This window comes from Capsicum annuum, chromosome 3 (assembly GCF_002878395.1).
Source record: "Capsicum annuum cultivar UCD-10X-F1 chromosome 3, UCD10Xv1.1, whole genome shotgun sequence".
Lineage (NCBI taxonomy): Eukaryota > Viridiplantae > Streptophyta > Magnoliopsida > Solanales > Solanaceae > Capsicum > Capsicum annuum.
Window position 1 is genome coordinate 228,668,530 of NC_061113.1, and position 17,064 is coordinate 228,685,593.

At 40.5% G+C, this 17,064-nt stretch overlaps 1 protein-coding gene across 3 annotated transcripts in view; it reads right to left on the bottom strand.

Moving 5' to 3' along the window:
- Positions 1–8,436: 8,436 nt before the first annotated feature.
- LOC107855963 (glutamate synthase 1 [NADH], chloroplastic) overlaps positions 8,437–17,064 on the bottom strand; it is a 12,334-nt gene continuing 3,706 nt past the window's right edge. For all 3 annotated transcript variants that reach the window (XM_047409423.1, XM_047409425.1, XM_047409424.1), the window contains 15 exons: positions 16,385–16,488; positions 16,084–16,263; positions 15,657–16,000; positions 15,493–15,563; positions 14,935–15,404; positions 13,967–14,836; positions 13,692–13,846; positions 13,229–13,390; positions 11,544–13,142; positions 11,009–11,224; positions 10,652–10,920; positions 10,074–10,379; positions 9,712–9,979; positions 9,178–9,435; positions 8,437–9,072 (listed from right to left, as the gene is read on the bottom strand). In XM_047409423.1, coding sequence (XP_047265379.1) covers positions 8,800–9,072; positions 9,178–9,435; positions 9,712–9,979; positions 10,074–10,379; positions 10,652–10,920; positions 11,009–11,224; positions 11,544–13,142; positions 13,229–13,390; positions 13,692–13,846; positions 13,967–14,836; positions 14,935–15,404; positions 15,493–15,563; positions 15,657–16,000; positions 16,084–16,263; positions 16,385–16,488 — 5,545 coding nt within the window. In that variant the 3' untranslated portion in view covers positions 8,437–8,799. The remainder of the gene's footprint in view (positions 9,073–9,177; positions 9,436–9,711; positions 9,980–10,073; positions 10,380–10,651; positions 10,921–11,008; positions 11,225–11,543; positions 13,143–13,228; positions 13,391–13,691; positions 13,847–13,966; positions 14,837–14,934; positions 15,405–15,492; positions 15,564–15,656; positions 16,001–16,083; positions 16,264–16,384; positions 16,489–17,064) is intronic.

The following is a 17,064-nucleotide window of genomic DNA, read 5'->3' on the forward strand; positions in this document are numbered from 1 at the left end:
TATATATATATATATATATATATAATACTTTCATGAATGACTATTAATTTGTGCGCTAAAAAACTTTTTTTTTAAGAGTTTAAGTGTTGAATGTTTGTATTTGAAAAAAGATAGTTATATATTAAAAGATTATTTGTTTTTTCATGGTTATGTTAAGATTACGTATCATTAAAGTGCAATTAAAAGATTATTTGTTTCTTCATGGTTATGTTAATAATATTTATTTTAAATATTATTTTAATCTTCTTATATTACATTGTTGTATTTATGGTGATATAATGGTGAAATATTTTATATTTGATATTATATAATAGTAGTAGAAAATGATACATCTATCCAAACGTTATGAGTATTTGTATAAATTGGAGTTGAAATTAGTAAAGATGGGCAAGAAAAATAATAGTGCAAAAATTATAATTGTATACTTATTCCAAAATTGCAACAAGAGGACAATTTTGGAATAAGTGAAAATTATAAGGGCAAAAAAGTTATTTATTTGATCAATTGTGAATAGATTATAAGCTAGAAAAAAATAAGTAGGAAATACCAACTTCTTGTTTTTAGCTTTTTTCTAAGTCAAAATTGGCTTTTTTAAAATAATTTTCAAAATTGTCAAACATTCCTAAAAGATTAAAATAATTTTTAAGTCATTTTGACCAACTTATAATCTCTTTCAAACACCCTCTTAATCATAAGTTTCAATTTTGGGATGGGGAGATTCAAAGAATATTGTAGTAGTGCTATGTCACACGCATCTTTAATAGGATAGCAACATTTTAAAGCCTATTTTTATTCATTAAATTTTAGTATATCTTAGTCAAACTAAAATTGCTTAAATTGAGAAAAGTTTCTACTTTTTTTCAAAAAATTATTTTACTTTAGTGAAAAATAGAAAATGATATGTGTTTGGCCATGAGAATTCTAAATACAATTCTGGAATTGTATTTGGAAAAGTGAAAACAAGCTTGTTTTCACTTTTTTCACTCATACTTCTCTCACAAAATTTTAAAAACAACTTTAATTTATATTCATGGTCAAACACAACTCCAACTCTAACTCCAACTTCAACTTCAACTCAACTCCAAAAAATTATAATTTTTATGGCCAAACAGGGCCTTAATTTCGTTAGTATCAGTAGAAGTTTATTGTCCAAAAAGTTACAAATCTAAACATTTATTAGTGTCACGTAAAAGTTTGAAAAGCTAGTGAAAAAAATAGGAATCAATTAAATTCTCCTCTTATTGTTTCAACTAAAAAAGAGCTACCTCTTAATATGATTTTTTTCAAACATTTTTTTTAAAAATAGATTGGGAGATAAAGGAAGGAAAAGAGGAAAAGCCACTAATGCCTGCTTTGTAAAAGACTTTATTTTTTTTATGGTTAAGAAGATGCATTAAATTAACATAAACCCAAATATGCAGGATCAATCCGGATTAAGTAAAAAAGATCTGGGGGCATTCCCCTCAATAGAGTTAGTAGAAAGTTTGCATTTCCTAGGAAAAAGAGTTCCGGCGATGTCTGCCCATAGCGGCTACTGCGCAGATATAGGTAGAACTTTAAAAATACTGGTTTCCAGGTCCACTGTAGATGTTGCTCCTTTTTTTGCCATTACATGTGCAACTCCATTCTACTTTCTAAATAGTGGACTACCGATGGGCTTTCGATTCTTCCTAGTCTTGACCTGCATTCATCAATGATAGCACTATAATATAATTTACCCGACTGTAGCATAGAAATAAATTCAGTGGAGTCAATGTTGATTTCAACAGAGGTAAGATGGTGCTCCTCAATAATTTGGAGGTCTTCCAGAAGGGCTAATAGTTTATGTGGTTGTTTGTAGCCCATTAGAATTGTCAAGACAAGAATCATCAGTGTTGAGCTTATAATGGTTATGGGGGGTCCATCCTACAAAAATTTAGGAGATGGTGGTATGTGCCGAAGGGCAACACACTGCTTGGTTGTACTCAACAGCCTCGACATAAGCCTAGTAGAAACACGGCTCGTCCTTTTTCTTGTCAAAAGAGTTGTGGTTTTTATTCTTCCAGATAGACCAAAGACAGAAGGGTAAAAGGGATTGTTAGTCTAGCATAGGGTCGAATTTAGTATGGCTAAGCTTTGTCCAGGTGTTGCCCCAGCTCCCAGGATAGAGATCCTTGTTGGAAATAGAGGGAGCCCCATTTATCTTAGAAAGGAGGTTAGTCCAGAATTTCTTGGTGATTGGGCATTCGAAGAAAATGTGAGTTATATCCTCCGAGGAGTGATTACAGATATCACAATGGGGGGGGGGGGGGTTAGATACCTCTTCTATGAAGGACAGCTTTGGTAGGCAGGTTATCATGTTGGGCTAACCAGATGAAGGATTTAATCTTAGGGGGGCATTTGATTCTCCAAATCCAACTAAAGTTGCCTCCCAAGTTGGACACAGGAGGATTGGAGGAATTGGATATGAAATTATGGGCACTTTTCCTGGAGTACACCCCATTGCTAGTAAGACTCCAGATCAATTTGTCCTTTTGCAGCCTAGGATTGTGCTGAAAGGAATTTCGAATACCATTAACAATATGAGTGGGGAGTTGAAGGGGGGATTGGAGAAATTCCAAGTCCCCTCCTTCCAGATTCCAGAGACCTTGAGACTATATTGGTCCAAGCTTATGGGGCTTTCAACCAAACTCCTATAAAGTTCAAGATGGGGAACCCATTTATCAAACGAGAAGTTAATTTTGGTCCCTTTGTGAACTAGACACTTGGCTCCTAGGAGACAGTTTTTCCAACCATGAGAAATATTCATCCAGGTCCTAGAGGAGATGGTCCTGCACTGGGGTGAAAGGTCCCCATATTTAGACCTCAGCAATTGCCGCCATAGGCTGTCATTACTTAGAGAGAATCTTCAGGCCAGGCCAGTGAGCATAGTATCATTCCTAAGCTTAGCTTTATGAAGGTCTAACCCACTAATTTTTTTAGGCTTGGTTAAGGTGTCCCATCTAACCATGTATATTCTTTTCTTTTCTACAGTAGAACCCCAGATGAAGTTCATTTGAACTTTGTCAATGAGATTAAGGAATCTATTGGAAAGCCTAATGAACTGCATGACATGGGTGGGGATACTGCTGAGAGAAGATTTGGCAAGGGTGACCCTACCAGAGAGATTCATGAACTTGGTTTTCCACCTAACTATTTTATTGTTCATATTGTCAATAATAAATTGAAAATTATTATTACAAGGCTTGGAGTGAAAGATAGAAAATTCAAGATACTTCCCAAAGGTGTTTCTAGCTTGGATAGAAAGGATAGTAACCATATGGTCCTTAACCTGAGTTTTACAGTTACTAGAGAAGACCACTTTGGATTTGCTATGGTTGATCCTCTAACCAGAGTGAAGGTTGAGAGAGTTGAGGACTCTAGTAATGATAGAAGCACTGGTGACATTAGCTTCAGAGAAGAGGGTGAGATAATCTACGAAGAACAGATGGAAAAGTTTAGGATCTTTCTTATTGATGGAAATAGGTAGCAAGTTAAGGGTATCAACCTTATAATTTATTCTCCTAGACAAAAGTTCCATACATACGATGAAGAGATAGATGGAGATAGGATCTCCCTGCCTAATACCTTTGGTGGGACAAAAAAAATCAGTTTTACCCCCATTAATCAGGACAGAAATAGAAGAGGTAGAAAGACAGGACATGATAAGAGAGGTGAGATTAGGGGAAATGTTAAAGAAATGGAGAGCCTGACTAATGAAGGACTATTCTAATCTATCAAAGGCCCTTTTCCAAGTCAATCTTTAAGACCGTGTTGTCTTTCTTCCCTTTCATTCATTGGAAATGGTTGATAACCTCTTGAACGATAATAGCATTGTTTGAGGTCCTTCTATAAGGGAGTAAACTACCCTGGCTACTACTAATGATAGAGTTAGAAAGGGTTTTAACCTCCTGGCTATAATTTTAGTGATTATCTTGTGTTGAGTGTTACAAAGGTCAATAGGTCTGAAATTTTTAAGGCTATTGACATTGGGGCATTTAGGGATGAGGCAGAGGAAGGTAGAATTGACCTTAGGTTCCATGTGGCCAAAAGTGAAGGTGTTGACCCAGAATTGGATAACAGAATGGCTCAGAGTTCCCCAGTACTTTTGGTAGAAGAAAGGGTGAAGATCGTCAGGTCCCGGAGCCTTATAGGGTTTAAAGGAGAAAACAACATCTTTGATCTCCTATGGAGAAGGGATTCTATCCAGTGAGTCATGGTCCACAATGTTAATGGATCTCCTAAAAGAAGGGTTTCCTTGTATGGCCATGTGGGAGGAGATGTGATCAGTATTAAAGAGATTCATGTAGAAGGAGAGGATGTGGTTATTGATATCATGGGGGGAGTAGAACCAATTACCACTGCCATCCTTAATAGCATTAATTCTATTCCTTCTCCTTCTATTGAGAGTGGAAGTATGAAAGAACTTAGTATTGGCATCCCCCTCAGCCAGCCAGGTAATCCTAGATTTGAGTCTCCAGAATTCATGTTCTTACCTAAGGATAGAGCTGAATTCTTTGGTGAGACTTTTCTCTAGGTCCTGCAGGAAGAGGCTATAAGGGTAAGAGTTGGATCTCTGAATACCAGCAAGTCTAGCTAGGATCTTGCTTTTATTATGAAAGATGTTACCAAACACTTCATTGTTCTAAATTTTAATAGTACTCTCAAATTGGGTAATGGCTTCAGAAAGGAGGGTACCTTGGATAAAGGTGTCTAAAACCATCTGAGGAAAGGTAGATTGGGAACACTAAATAGACTCAATTCTAAAGGGTCTATCCTGAGTGGAAGAAATCCTATCAAGATTAATGAGAAGGGGGCAATGGTTTGAATGAGTCTTGGGCAGGTGGGTGACAGAGGCTTTAGGAAACAGGTGGATCCAGGACTCATTAGCCAGACATCTGTCAAGTCTTTCCAAAATGAGATCTTTTCTGTTCCTGTAACTCTTGTTAGTCTAAGTATATTTGCTTCTCTTAAAGCCTAGGTCAATTAGATTGCAATGATTAAGACAATCAGAGAAGGAGGTGGCTCTAGTAATATTAATGCAGTTGCCACCAATCTTCTCTAATACTTTAAGGACTTTATTGAAGTCCCCACCAATAAGCCAAGAGGAGTCTCCAATGGACTCAGAGAAAAGGGCCAAGTTGGCCCAGAGGTTTTGCCTAATGACATAGCTATTGTTGGTATAAATGGCAGTAAAATACCAAGAAGAGGGGGGTTAGTTACCTTAACAGCTACATGAATGGCTTGGGAGAGAATATCAATGTCCTAGATACCTAAAGCAGAGTTATCCCACATGATGACTATGCCTCCAGAGGAGCCAGTGGCAGGAAACTGAATTTGAGAATTGAAACCAAGGGTGTCAGCAATGGCTTGTTGGTCAACCATTCTGGTCTCTAACAGAGCAAGGATAGAAGGCTTGTGCTATTTACCATGGATTGACACTGCTACCTAAACTCAGGGTTGTTAGCTTCTCTCACATTCTATATTATTGTTGTTACCATTAGTGGAGGGTTGGTTTGAGAAAGAGTCTTTAAGATGCCTTTCCCCTTGTCCATTGGATGGGGTAAGGAAGTCATTGGTTCCTTCCTCTTCTTGGAGGTTGGAGTTACTTTGGAGGAGTAGAAAATGCTTGGACCTAGCATTTTGATCTCTAAGTCGAACTTTTTTAGTTTCGGAGGTAGGAGAATTATCAGCAGCTTGCTAATAAGGTCCTTGAATATTTGGGTGATGGGTTTTCCTAGTAATAACATCTCTGCTTTTGGCCTCTTTAAGGATGCCAATAGTTTTTCCATCTCCCTATTGTTCTCTTACAGGGCCACTATAGTTTTGGTTCTCTCCATCATTTTTACCTCCATTTGGAGAGGTGAAGGGGCCTGGGAAGGGAGTAGAGTTGGCGCTAGAGGGTGATCCCCAGAGGATCTTACAAAAGTTGGGGCCTCCTTCAGCAGTTTCGACCTTTTCGGAGGGAAGAATGTGAGACTCAAGGGCATGTTGCTCAGCTTCTCCGAGATTATGGCAGGATTGATGGTGGCCTGGTGACTTTGGTTGATAATGCTCATGAGAGTTGTCATTCATAAGTTCTGCTCTTATTGGAGTAAACCCTGGTTTAGCCCTTCCATGACTAGTTGCGCCAGGTAATGGGGGTCTTAAATTAGTAATAAGAAGGGTTGGCCGTTCAATGATAGTTTCAGGGGAAACACTTGTTAAGACAGGCATAGTTCCAACCAAGATATTGGGTGGTGGGTCATTTCTAGAGGATTTGTAGTGAAGATGATTGGAACTGGGGGTTTCAGATTGGGAGGATCCATTGAGTTTCTTTTCATTGAAGCTATTCTCCACAGTAGTCGGGGAAGAGAAGTATTAGTGAGGTTAACTTTTGGGGAGTTTTTTGAAATGCCCAAGTAGTTCTCATCATTACATTCTTGGTGAGTATTTAATGCAACACTCTTGGGGGTAACAGTCGAGTGATTGATGGAAGCCGACAAAGCACTAGCTTGGAGTGCTGGCGTTTAGATTCCAGATGAAAAGTAAGAGAGAGAAATTAGGGCAGACTTAACTAGCTCTTTTTTCGAGAAAGAGCTAGTTACATTATGATTTGGGCAATCGGGTTGAGATCCCAATTCCAACCCATTAGGATAGAAAATAGTTTTGTTGTTGGGCTGAGAATTGTTTTGGCCCAAAGGAGTAGCAGCTTGCTTACTCGTTTCATCAAGAGGCCTTTTCCTATTATCGAATTGGGCCCTTTACTTAGATTTAAAATGCTAGTGAGGAGGCCCAGGCTCTTTAATAAATTTTCGACTCGACCCATTGAGATTTTCATCTCTTTCAGTAGTTACCTTGCCCTTGCCCTTGCCACTACCAGCCGGAGAGCTTTGGTGGTCGGCTTTAGCCTGATCCGAGTTGGGGGATTAAGAAACTTACCTGAAGTGGGATCAAACGTCTTAACCTTGGTGTGCTGGTTCTGAAGGATACCCTGTTCAGGAGAACTTTTTCTTCTACGGTTGAAGGGCACCGTATTCCATTCATCAGTTGGAAACTTACCTGTAGTCGTGGGTTGGAGTTGCTCAGGGATCTGCGATTCTTGAGTGGTAGGGCAGTCTTCCTTTATGTGACCTAATTTGTAGCAGTTTTTACACAGAAAGCCCTCCCTCTTGTAGTGAAGGAGACGTTTGTGGGTGTCGATCGTGACTGGGGTTGTCAACGGGGTGTTCATTGGAACCTGGACGCAAATTCGAGCGTACCTTCCTCGAAGAGTTGCAGAGGTGCAAGCATCAATTTTTAGTAGACGACCGATCTTTCTCCCTATTCTTTGCAACAGTAAGGAGTCATAGAATTTCGTGGGTAGTTGAGGTAAACGCACCCAAATTGCAGTGGATTCAATCTGGGAGTCTTTGGGGACGAAATTTGGTTCCCATACTCTAACTGATAGGTATGCTCTAGCTACGAGCCACGGTCCCTCCTGTATAACTTTCCTCTGCGATTCCTTATTGGAGAATTTTACTATAAAAAACTCTAAACCCAAATCTATGAAGGAGAAATCCGTCTGTAATTTCCACAGATTTGTTAATTTTTTCTTTAGATAAATGTGGTTGAGCCTTTTCTCCACTAGTTTGATAATGATTGAGAATTTCCATGGCACATACAGGCGTTGTTTATCTTCCTGGGACAGATGAATAGCTTCGCTCGAGTCCCTCGTGTTCTCATCCTCAAGAGGTGCACCAGATTGGGAATCAGATTGAGGAGGGGGGGGTATTGTACCCTTAACAAGTTCAACAAAGGTTGATTGTTTAGGGGGATCTAATCACCATTTGGGTGTTTACGTCTGGAGGTTCAAGAGGGGTGGTGGGTTGCACCGAGGGGGAGGTTGTTTCCGGTGAAGACATGGGGGGAGTAGTGAGAGGGTCTTTCTCACTCTAGTTTATGAGGGTATGATAAAAAAAGACTTCCATTGATACCACTAGACTGACCATAAATTTTAGACTCTTAAACTACATTTTCAAAAGAAAGTGATTGGGAATGGAAAATGGCTGAATTCTTGAAAAAACTTCAACTCTTGTTATACACAGCTAGATATGTTGGAAATGTTTTAGGCCTTGAAGGAAAATCTTGAAGACTAGTGCCCCCATATAAGATAGTATGCTACACTTGCTTGGTGGCTATAATATTAGTCATGAACTAGGACAAATTAGAGCAGTAAAGATTAGCATTAGACAATACTATACTTCTAAAAGTAAGTTTTGCACATCCTGTCAATCTATTCTTGTTCAGATCAAGTGTAGTACAGTGTTTGCAATTTCTCTTGGTTTATGTCCCAAGTTAAACAAATACTAAAACATAGCGAATGAAGCTACACAGTTCAATATGTTAAAAAGCTCCGAGTCATCGGAAATATTGCAACTTCCAAAGTGCATAACCAAATAAAACTAGAAAATCCCCATATATTAATTTTGAAGGAAATTTTGGGCAAACAAACTGTACATACTACTACTTTTCATCTAGCATGTATTGGAGCTACCCACCAATCAACCAACACGGCAATAATATAGTTATCGACACCCAAGATGCAGCAAAAACCAAAAACCAAAATACTATCTCCTACCCCCAAACTCTCCCCCAAAAAAGAAAAAACAGAAAATCTCAACTAGTTCCCCTATCCTATGTTCCAATTGAGCTGCTTTTGATGTACTCTCTGTTTCTTTTCTTGGGAAGCGTTTTAAGGAAAATCCCAAAACCAGCCTCCACCGTGCAGTGTCGTTATTCACTTGCTTTTTTGCAAGTGTCTTATGTCACGACTGTTGGCTGCTTGCTGCTATCTTGTTGCTTCTTGACAAATTCTTGTTGGCTAGTTGCAAAGTCCTCGTCATCATTCATGAGAAACTTATCAACATGAGCAGCTGCTTGCCGTCCTTCAGAGATGGCCCACACCACCAAAGACTGTCCCCTACGACAGTCTCCTGCCGCGAACACCCCTTCCACATTTGTTGAGAAGCGTCCATAATCAGCCTTGAAGTTAGACCTGTTGTCCTTTTCTAATCCCAGTTTGTCTGCTATCGTCTGAATAAAATTCAAACACAGGGATAACCAGTCAATATCAATAGAATTTCATCAGAGCACCAGGTAAAAAGAGGAAACTAAAATGGAAGTCTATTAAATACTAACCGATTCAGGACCAAGGAACCCCATCGCTAGCAGAACCAGGTCAGCCCCGATAATTTCTTCAGAGCCTTCTACTTCCTTGAATTGGAATCTTCCACTGGCATCTTTCTCCCACTGTACACGTATCACCTCCAATCCTTTCACATTTCCATTTTCATCTCCAATGAACCGCTTGGTCAAAACCTCGTAGGATCTTGGGTCCTTACCAAACTTTGCGGCAGCTTCCTGATGCCCATAATCTACACGGAAGATACGAGGCCACTGCCAACAACAAAAAGCAAAGGACGGGTCACAATGACATTCAGGAATTTGATGAAAAACTCATCAACAGAAGTTCCATGATCACTTTATGACATATCCCAACTTGGACAATAAAGCCAATTCGAGCAACTACCACAGAATAAAAAAGAGCAGTTCCTTCAAGATTTAAACTGTCAAAAACCTTGTGTTGCCACTGAAACTATCACGCACATAATAATCATAAAGCAAGAGTCTAATTGAGTAAGAAGGTCAAAATCAACTAAAACATGATCAAACCTGTGGCCAAGGATTTCCAGGAGCCCTAGTATTTGGTGGCTGAGGGAGAAGCTCTAGATTAACTATACTGCTGCAGCCATGACGAATAGATGTTCCTATACAATCTGTCCCCGTATCACCTCCACCGATAACAACCACCTTCTTGCCCTTGGCGGAAATGTATTTTTCATCCTGCAGATTGCTATCAAGCAAACTTTTTGTGTTTGCGTGTAGAAACTCCATTGCGAAATGGACTCCTGAGAGGTCTCTTCCAGGAACAGGAAGGTCCCTACCATTAAGTCAACAAGTAGTTTGAGTGAGCAATTACTAATTCAGAAAAGATACTAAACCAGAAGTGATACAACACCATCCATGGTACTCACCTTGGCTTTGTGGCTCCAACAGCCAAAACAATTGCATCGTGATCTTCACGGAGGCGATCCAAGGCGAACGCAGGATCATTTCCCACATTTGCATTGACTACAAATTTCACCCCTTCCTTCTCCATAAGGTCAACCCGCCTCTGAACGACATCAATTTTGTCCGTCTTCATGTTGGGCACACCATACATCATCAGACCACCAATCCTATCAGCACGTTCAAGCACTGTGACACTATGACCCAATCTATTTAACTGATCAGCAGCAGCAAGGCCTGAGGGTCCACTTCCAACAATTGCGACTCTTTTCCTGTCAGAATTACAACAATTAGAATGTGAGGTATCAAAGTTATGTGTGGTAGAGTCTAAATGTCTAACCATCAATGGTATCTACTATAAGGATCAATCAGTACAAGCACGATTTTTCTGAAAAAGTATGGTGCTGAAAGCAAACAGACTGAAATATAACAAATGGGAAAGAGCACTTTCAAAAAGAAAAATGGAATCAGGCATAAGGTAAGATAGTCTCTCTCTTTTGTTTTTTTTTTTGGGGGGGGGGGGGGGGGGGGGGGGGGGGCATACCCAGTCCTCACAGCAGGAGGTCGTGGCACCATCCACCCTTCCTCAAAAGCTTTGTCAATAATGGCACATTCAATGCTTTTGATAGAAACAGGATTCTCTATGATACCAAGCACACAAGATCCTTCACAAGGTGCAGGACACACACGGCCAGTGAACTCAGGGAAGTTGTTCGTCTCAAGAAGCCTATCCAGTGCTTCTCGCCATCTATTCTGATACACTAACTCATTGAATTCCGGTATTTTGTTTCCAAGAGGACATCCAGAGTTCTCCTACAAAATATTTTACATAACATAGTCAACTCAAATTTTGGCTTTATGTATTTCATTGTGTATCCACATATTTTAGCATTAAAATTACCTGATGACAAAAAGGAGTTCCACAGTCCATGCAACGAGCAGATTGTGTCGTGAGGAGAGGACCGGGTTTTGATTCTTCCATAACCTCTTCCCAGTCCCTCATCCGAACATTTGGATCCCTGTAGGACACGCCCTGTCGCTCATAAGCGACAAAACCTCGATGCTTGACTGCATCGGCAACTTTGGTGGGCCGCTTCGATGTCTTCTCTTCTTCAACCTGCAAAGACCAAAACAACATATATAAGGCTGCAACACATTGTAAAGCATCTAAATACCCACAGTCCACATGTGACACCAGGGACTGATAAAGTAATTAGTGGACAAGTTAGGTTTCTAAATGGAAATGCAGGCACACCAAATTAGACAAATCTTCCCAAATCAAGTGTGCAAAGATGCTTTAATGATCTTCATATATATAAAATATATATCTGCGTTCCTAGCCATCTATAGAAATATAGAATCTTACTGGAATATGAAGAGATAATAAAAAAGGAACTCCAAAGAAGCTCAATCAGAAACTTCATAGATTAACTAACCTGACTGGATTCATCCTTAGATGCAGCTGCTAACTTCTTCAGCTCTTCAAAGGCATCTTTCTCCTTCAACTCTTCCTCTTCTTGCTCCTCCGCTTCCTTGATAGCACGTTCTTTTGCTGCTTCAATAGCTTCCTCCTTTTTCATGCTTGCAAGAACCCGCTTATAATCTCTAGGGAAGACCTTAATAAATCTAGGCAAAAGATTATCGAAGTCAGCAAGAACTTCTTTCGCCAGTTGGCTGTTTGTGTTACGCTGGTGTTGCTGTATCATCATCTTCAAAGTCATTATATCATCTTCTTCTTCAACTTTATCGAGATCAACCAGCTCTGAATTGCAACGAGAGTGGAACTTGGAATCCAAGTCAAGAACATAGGCAACGCCACCACTCATACCAGCAGCAAAGTTTCTTCCGGTTTTTCCAAGCACAACTACTGTACCACCAGTCATGTACTCACAGCCATGATCACCAACACCTTCTACAACAGCTTTGGCCCCCGAGTTACGAACACAAAATCTTTCTGCTGCCATCCCATTAAAATATGCTTCCCCACTTGTTGCCCCATAAAGAGCTACATTTCCAATCACAATATTTTCCTTGGGGTCAAACTTGCTTCCTTTTGGAGGATAAACAATGATTTTGCCACCCGATAAACCTTTACCAACATAATCATTGCTGTCTCCTTCAAGCTCTAATGTGATGCCAGGGCAAAGGAAAGCCCCCAGACTCTGTCCTGCACTTCCATTAAGTTTGATATGAATGGTGTCTGCAGGAAGTCCTGCAAGGTGATAACGCTTGGTCACTTCATGGCTTAGCATAGTTCCAACAGCACGGTTTACATTGCAGATTGGAGTTTCAATATATACGGGAAGACTTTTCTCTAAAGCAGCTTTGGAAAGGGCTATTAAATTGTTATCTAAAGCCATGTCCAAACCATGATCCTGTTTCTGTATACAATATTGGGCAGCTTCAGGACGGATATCAGTAGCAGGTCGAAGCAGTAGGGACAGATCAATATTCTTCAATTTGTCATTGTTCTTGACTAAATCAGTATCCATTTCAAGCATGTCAGAACGGCCAACCATCTCGTTAAGTGTTCTAAAACCAAGTTGAGACATGATTTCTCTCACTTCCTCTGCTAGCATGAAGAAGAAATTTATGACATGTTCTGGTTCTCCAGCAAACTTCTCTCGAAGAATTGGATCTTGAGTGGCGATTCCCACAGGACAGGTGTTTTTGTGGCATTTTCTCATCATAATGCAGCCAAGTGTTATCAGGGGAGCAGTGCTGAAACCAAACTCCTCTGCACCAAGAAGAGCAGCAATAGCTACATCTCTTCCAGTTTTCAATTGGCCATCCGTTTGCAGCACTGTTCGGCCACGGAGGTCATTAGCCACTAAAGTTTGATGTGTCTCTGCAAGACCTAGTTCCCATGGAAGCCCGGCACTCTTGATGCCAGTCCATCTTGAGGCACCAGTCCCTCCATCATGACCGGAGATCAAGACATGATCAGCATGTCCCTTGACAACGCCACTGGCAATAACCCCAACTCCAGCTTCAGAAACCAACTTGACACTAACACGTGCCCCTGGATTTGCATTCTATAGGCATAATAGGACAATACGTCAGGATCAATGAACAAAAACTCAGGAAGTATTGATCATACAAATCCAAGAGATTTTAATACCTTAAGATCATGAATCAACTGAGCAAGGTCCTCAATCGAGTAGATATCGTGATGAGGAGGAGGACTAATTAGTCCAACTCCAGCTGTGGAGTTCCTAGTGACAGCTATGTCACCAATGACCTTGTGTCCAGGAAGTTCACCTCCTTCTCCAGGCTTGGCTCCCTGCATAAATACAACGAGAAGTGAATAAGGCCTGTTTTACACATAAACGTAAAACTTCACTGTTCACATTTATCTCACCAAATGCCAAATGCAGGTTTCAGTTAAAGAGGCAAAGACACCTATCGGTGCTTTGCATATGCAGCATCATCTGTCCATGAACATAAACTCATAAACACGAGAAACCTCTATTCCAACTGGAATACAGGATCTGATAGGAATGGACTTAACATTTAATACAAACACGACTTTGAAGGAAAATAACTGTAGACGAAATATATTGCAGTGCGCATGTAAAGTATACCTGAGCCATTTTTATCTGTAGCTCATCAGCATTTGTGAGATAATAACTTGAGACTCCAAATCTACCACTTGCAACCTGCTTAATTGCACTTCTTTTTGGGTTCCTTGAACCATTTGGAAAAGGCTCCATCCTAGAAGGCTGCTCACCACCCTCACCTGTTCAAAAGTAGGTATAGCTTTCATTTTTACAGTAAGGAAATTGAACTACCAAAGGGTAAGATATGGCAGCCTCAAAAAGAAAGATCGCCATCAACATTCCATTTAAGAAAAACATACCTGTGTTAGATTTTCCCCCAATTTTGTTCATTGCCATAGCAAGAGTAGTGTGTGCCTCCAAGGATATTGATCCATAACTCATGGCTCCAGTACAAAAACGTTTTACGATCTCACTTGCTGGTTCAACTTCTTCCAGAGGAACTTTCACCTCTCCCTCTTTGAATTTCAAGAGTCCCCTCAAATTGCATTGCTTATTTAAATCTTGTACACGCTTGGAATACTCTTTGTAGGCAGCTACACTATTAGAACGTGCTGCCTCCTGCAACTTTGCAATGGCAAGTGGATCATTTAGGTGAATCTCACCACCTTTTCTCCAATGATAATCACCAGGATTAGGGAGTGCCACAGCTTCTGCACTCCCCGGGGCCAAGGCTCGTGATGGAAATGCAAGTTCATGCAGCTTGAGCGCATCTTTGGCAAGAGCGTGAAAAGTTGCACCCTCCACTCTGCTAGGAGTTCCATTGAAACATCGCTCCATCACTTCTGACGAAAGACCAACTGCCTCAAAAATCTGAGCGCCCTTATACGATGCCAATGTTGATATGCCCATTTTTGCAAGAACCTTCATCATGCCATAATTACTTGCTTTAAAGTATTTCTTGACAAGCTCATCCTTGGAATGAAAGGCACCAGTTGACTTGGGTGGTATTTTTCCATCAACCTGTAGTCTCCATATAGCTTCTATGGCTAAATAAGGGCAAATAGCATCAGCACCAAATCCTACCAATGTACAGAAATGGTGTACTTCTCGTGGCTCGGCAGATTCAACAATCAATGCAACACGAGTTCTTTCAAGTTTTTTGACTAAATGATGATGGATAGCACCAACAGCCAATAAAGAGCTCACAGCAACACGCTTTGGCGAGAAGGCTAAGAAGGTTAAAAAGTAAATATTAATGCTAAGTCGATAAAAGAAAATGACGGATTTAAGAAAACGAGTAAGAGTAGCTTTCTGAAAAGATTGGTACCTCTGTCAGAAAGTACAATTGTTGTGTAACCCTCCTGAATTGCACTGTGCGCTTCAGAGCAGATCCTGTCTAAGGTCTCCTCTAGACCTTTCGTACCACGTTCTCTAGAGTAGGTAATATCAAGAACCTTGCTGCGCCAACCTCTGTAGTTCATCTTCTTCACAGCCTCCATCTCTTCAATGGACAAAAGAGGCCCCTTGAGTGAGAGGCGGTGACACTGTTCTTCAGTGGTCTCTGTAAGATCTCCTTCAGGACCAACCATACATTGCATAGAGGTAACAATTTTTTCTCTGATAGGGTCAATCGGAGGGTTTGTGACTTGAGCAAACATCTGTTTGAAATACTCGAACATAAGTTTCTCTCTATTAGACATGACTGCTAATGGAGCATCATTCCCCATTGAACCAAGAGCTTCCACGCCATCTTTAGCCATTGGGAGTAGCAGCATTTCTAAGGCCTCTGTAGTGTAACTGCATAATGGGTCAGTGATTAAACTACTTTCTACATGTTGTCAAATAAATCAAAGGAACAACCAGTCTATGGAAAAAGAAAACATACCCGAAGGCCTTTAATGGAGCCAGTAAACCGTGAAGCCCCATATTTTCCATACTGTCATCATCACTTATCGCCTAAAAATTTAGAAGAACAGATAAATAAACAAAAAGGCACTTGAAGAACAAATAACAAGAAGCACAATTATTAGTACGAGACACAGCACTCACAGGCAAAACTCCTGCGATGGGTGGAGGGACCCTGTAGGAATAATTTACCGACTCAACAATGTCTTTCAGCTCTATCTTTTGCTTTTTCAGCCACTGTCCATAAGGTCTTGCAAGAGAGTACTGCTGCTTTAAAGCATCATCATCTACAACGACATGGTTCTCAAAGTCCACCAGAAGCATCATTCCAGGGTTTAGTCTACCTTTTCTGGATACATCTTCAGGTGGAATATCAACTACTCCAACTTCACTTGCCATAATAACCCTGCCACTGTATGTGACATAAAAACGACCAGGACGCAGACCATTACGATCTAGCGTAGCTCCAAGATAGCGCCCATCAGTAACTGCAAGGAAGATGTCAAACATTAAGCAAACACCACAACGGAAAACATCATACAAGAAATCTAATTCGTTGAAAGTATATTACATGATATAAGAGCAGGTCCATCCCATGGTTCCATAAGTGCTGAAAAATATTCATACAATGCCTTCCGGCTTGGATCCATGTTCTTGTCATTCTGCCAGGCTTCAGGAATCATCATCATTACAGCTTCTGGGAGGCTTCTACCAGCTCTAAGCAGTAGCTCAAGCACACCGTCAAAAGCTCCTGAAAAATGGAGATCAAATCAGATACGGGACAATCGAGACAAGTATCTGCTAGTAGGAATATTAACTACAGCAGGTTCAGATGTTGACTGTTTTGAGGTGCAGAGAGGTTGTATAAGAACCTGAGTCAGATGAACTGGCATCAACAATGGGCAAGAGTTTCTTCATTTCCGTCTTTGAAAGGCCAAGCTCTTTGCACTTAAGAAGACCCTCACGAGCCCTCATCCTGAATAGGCAAAAGTAATGAGTCAACAAAATTGCCAAAGCCCAGAATAAAGTTAAAAATCAATGCAGATGACAAAATAACAAGTAACAGAAAAATTTAATTCTCCACAGTAAAATAATGGAATTTTATCTGAGATTCTTCCTCAGCCTCTGGCGATTAAGGACACGTAAGATGGAGCGAAGTCTCAAGTGAGGACAGTGGGAGGGGATTCAGAGCATTTCCCTGTTTTGACAAACAGGTTGCACTAGGGATTGACTCTTAGTCCGTTCCTTTTCACCTTAGTGATGGACATTTGACGCGGCATATTTAAGGTGAGGTGCCTTGGTGCATGCTATTTGTGGATGATGTAGTTTTGATTGATATGACCCGAGGAGGTGTTAATGATAAATTGGAGGTTTGGAGACAAACCCTGGAGTCTAAAGGATTCAGGTTGAGTAGAACTAAAACGGAGCACTTGGAATGCAAGTAGTTGTGCCTTGGGGTAACCTTGCTAGTAGCCATATAACTTTGCACGTAGGGTGGAGTCTCTAGTTAGGAGGGTTTGTGTTTTTTTTTTTTTTTTTTGGTGTGTGTGTG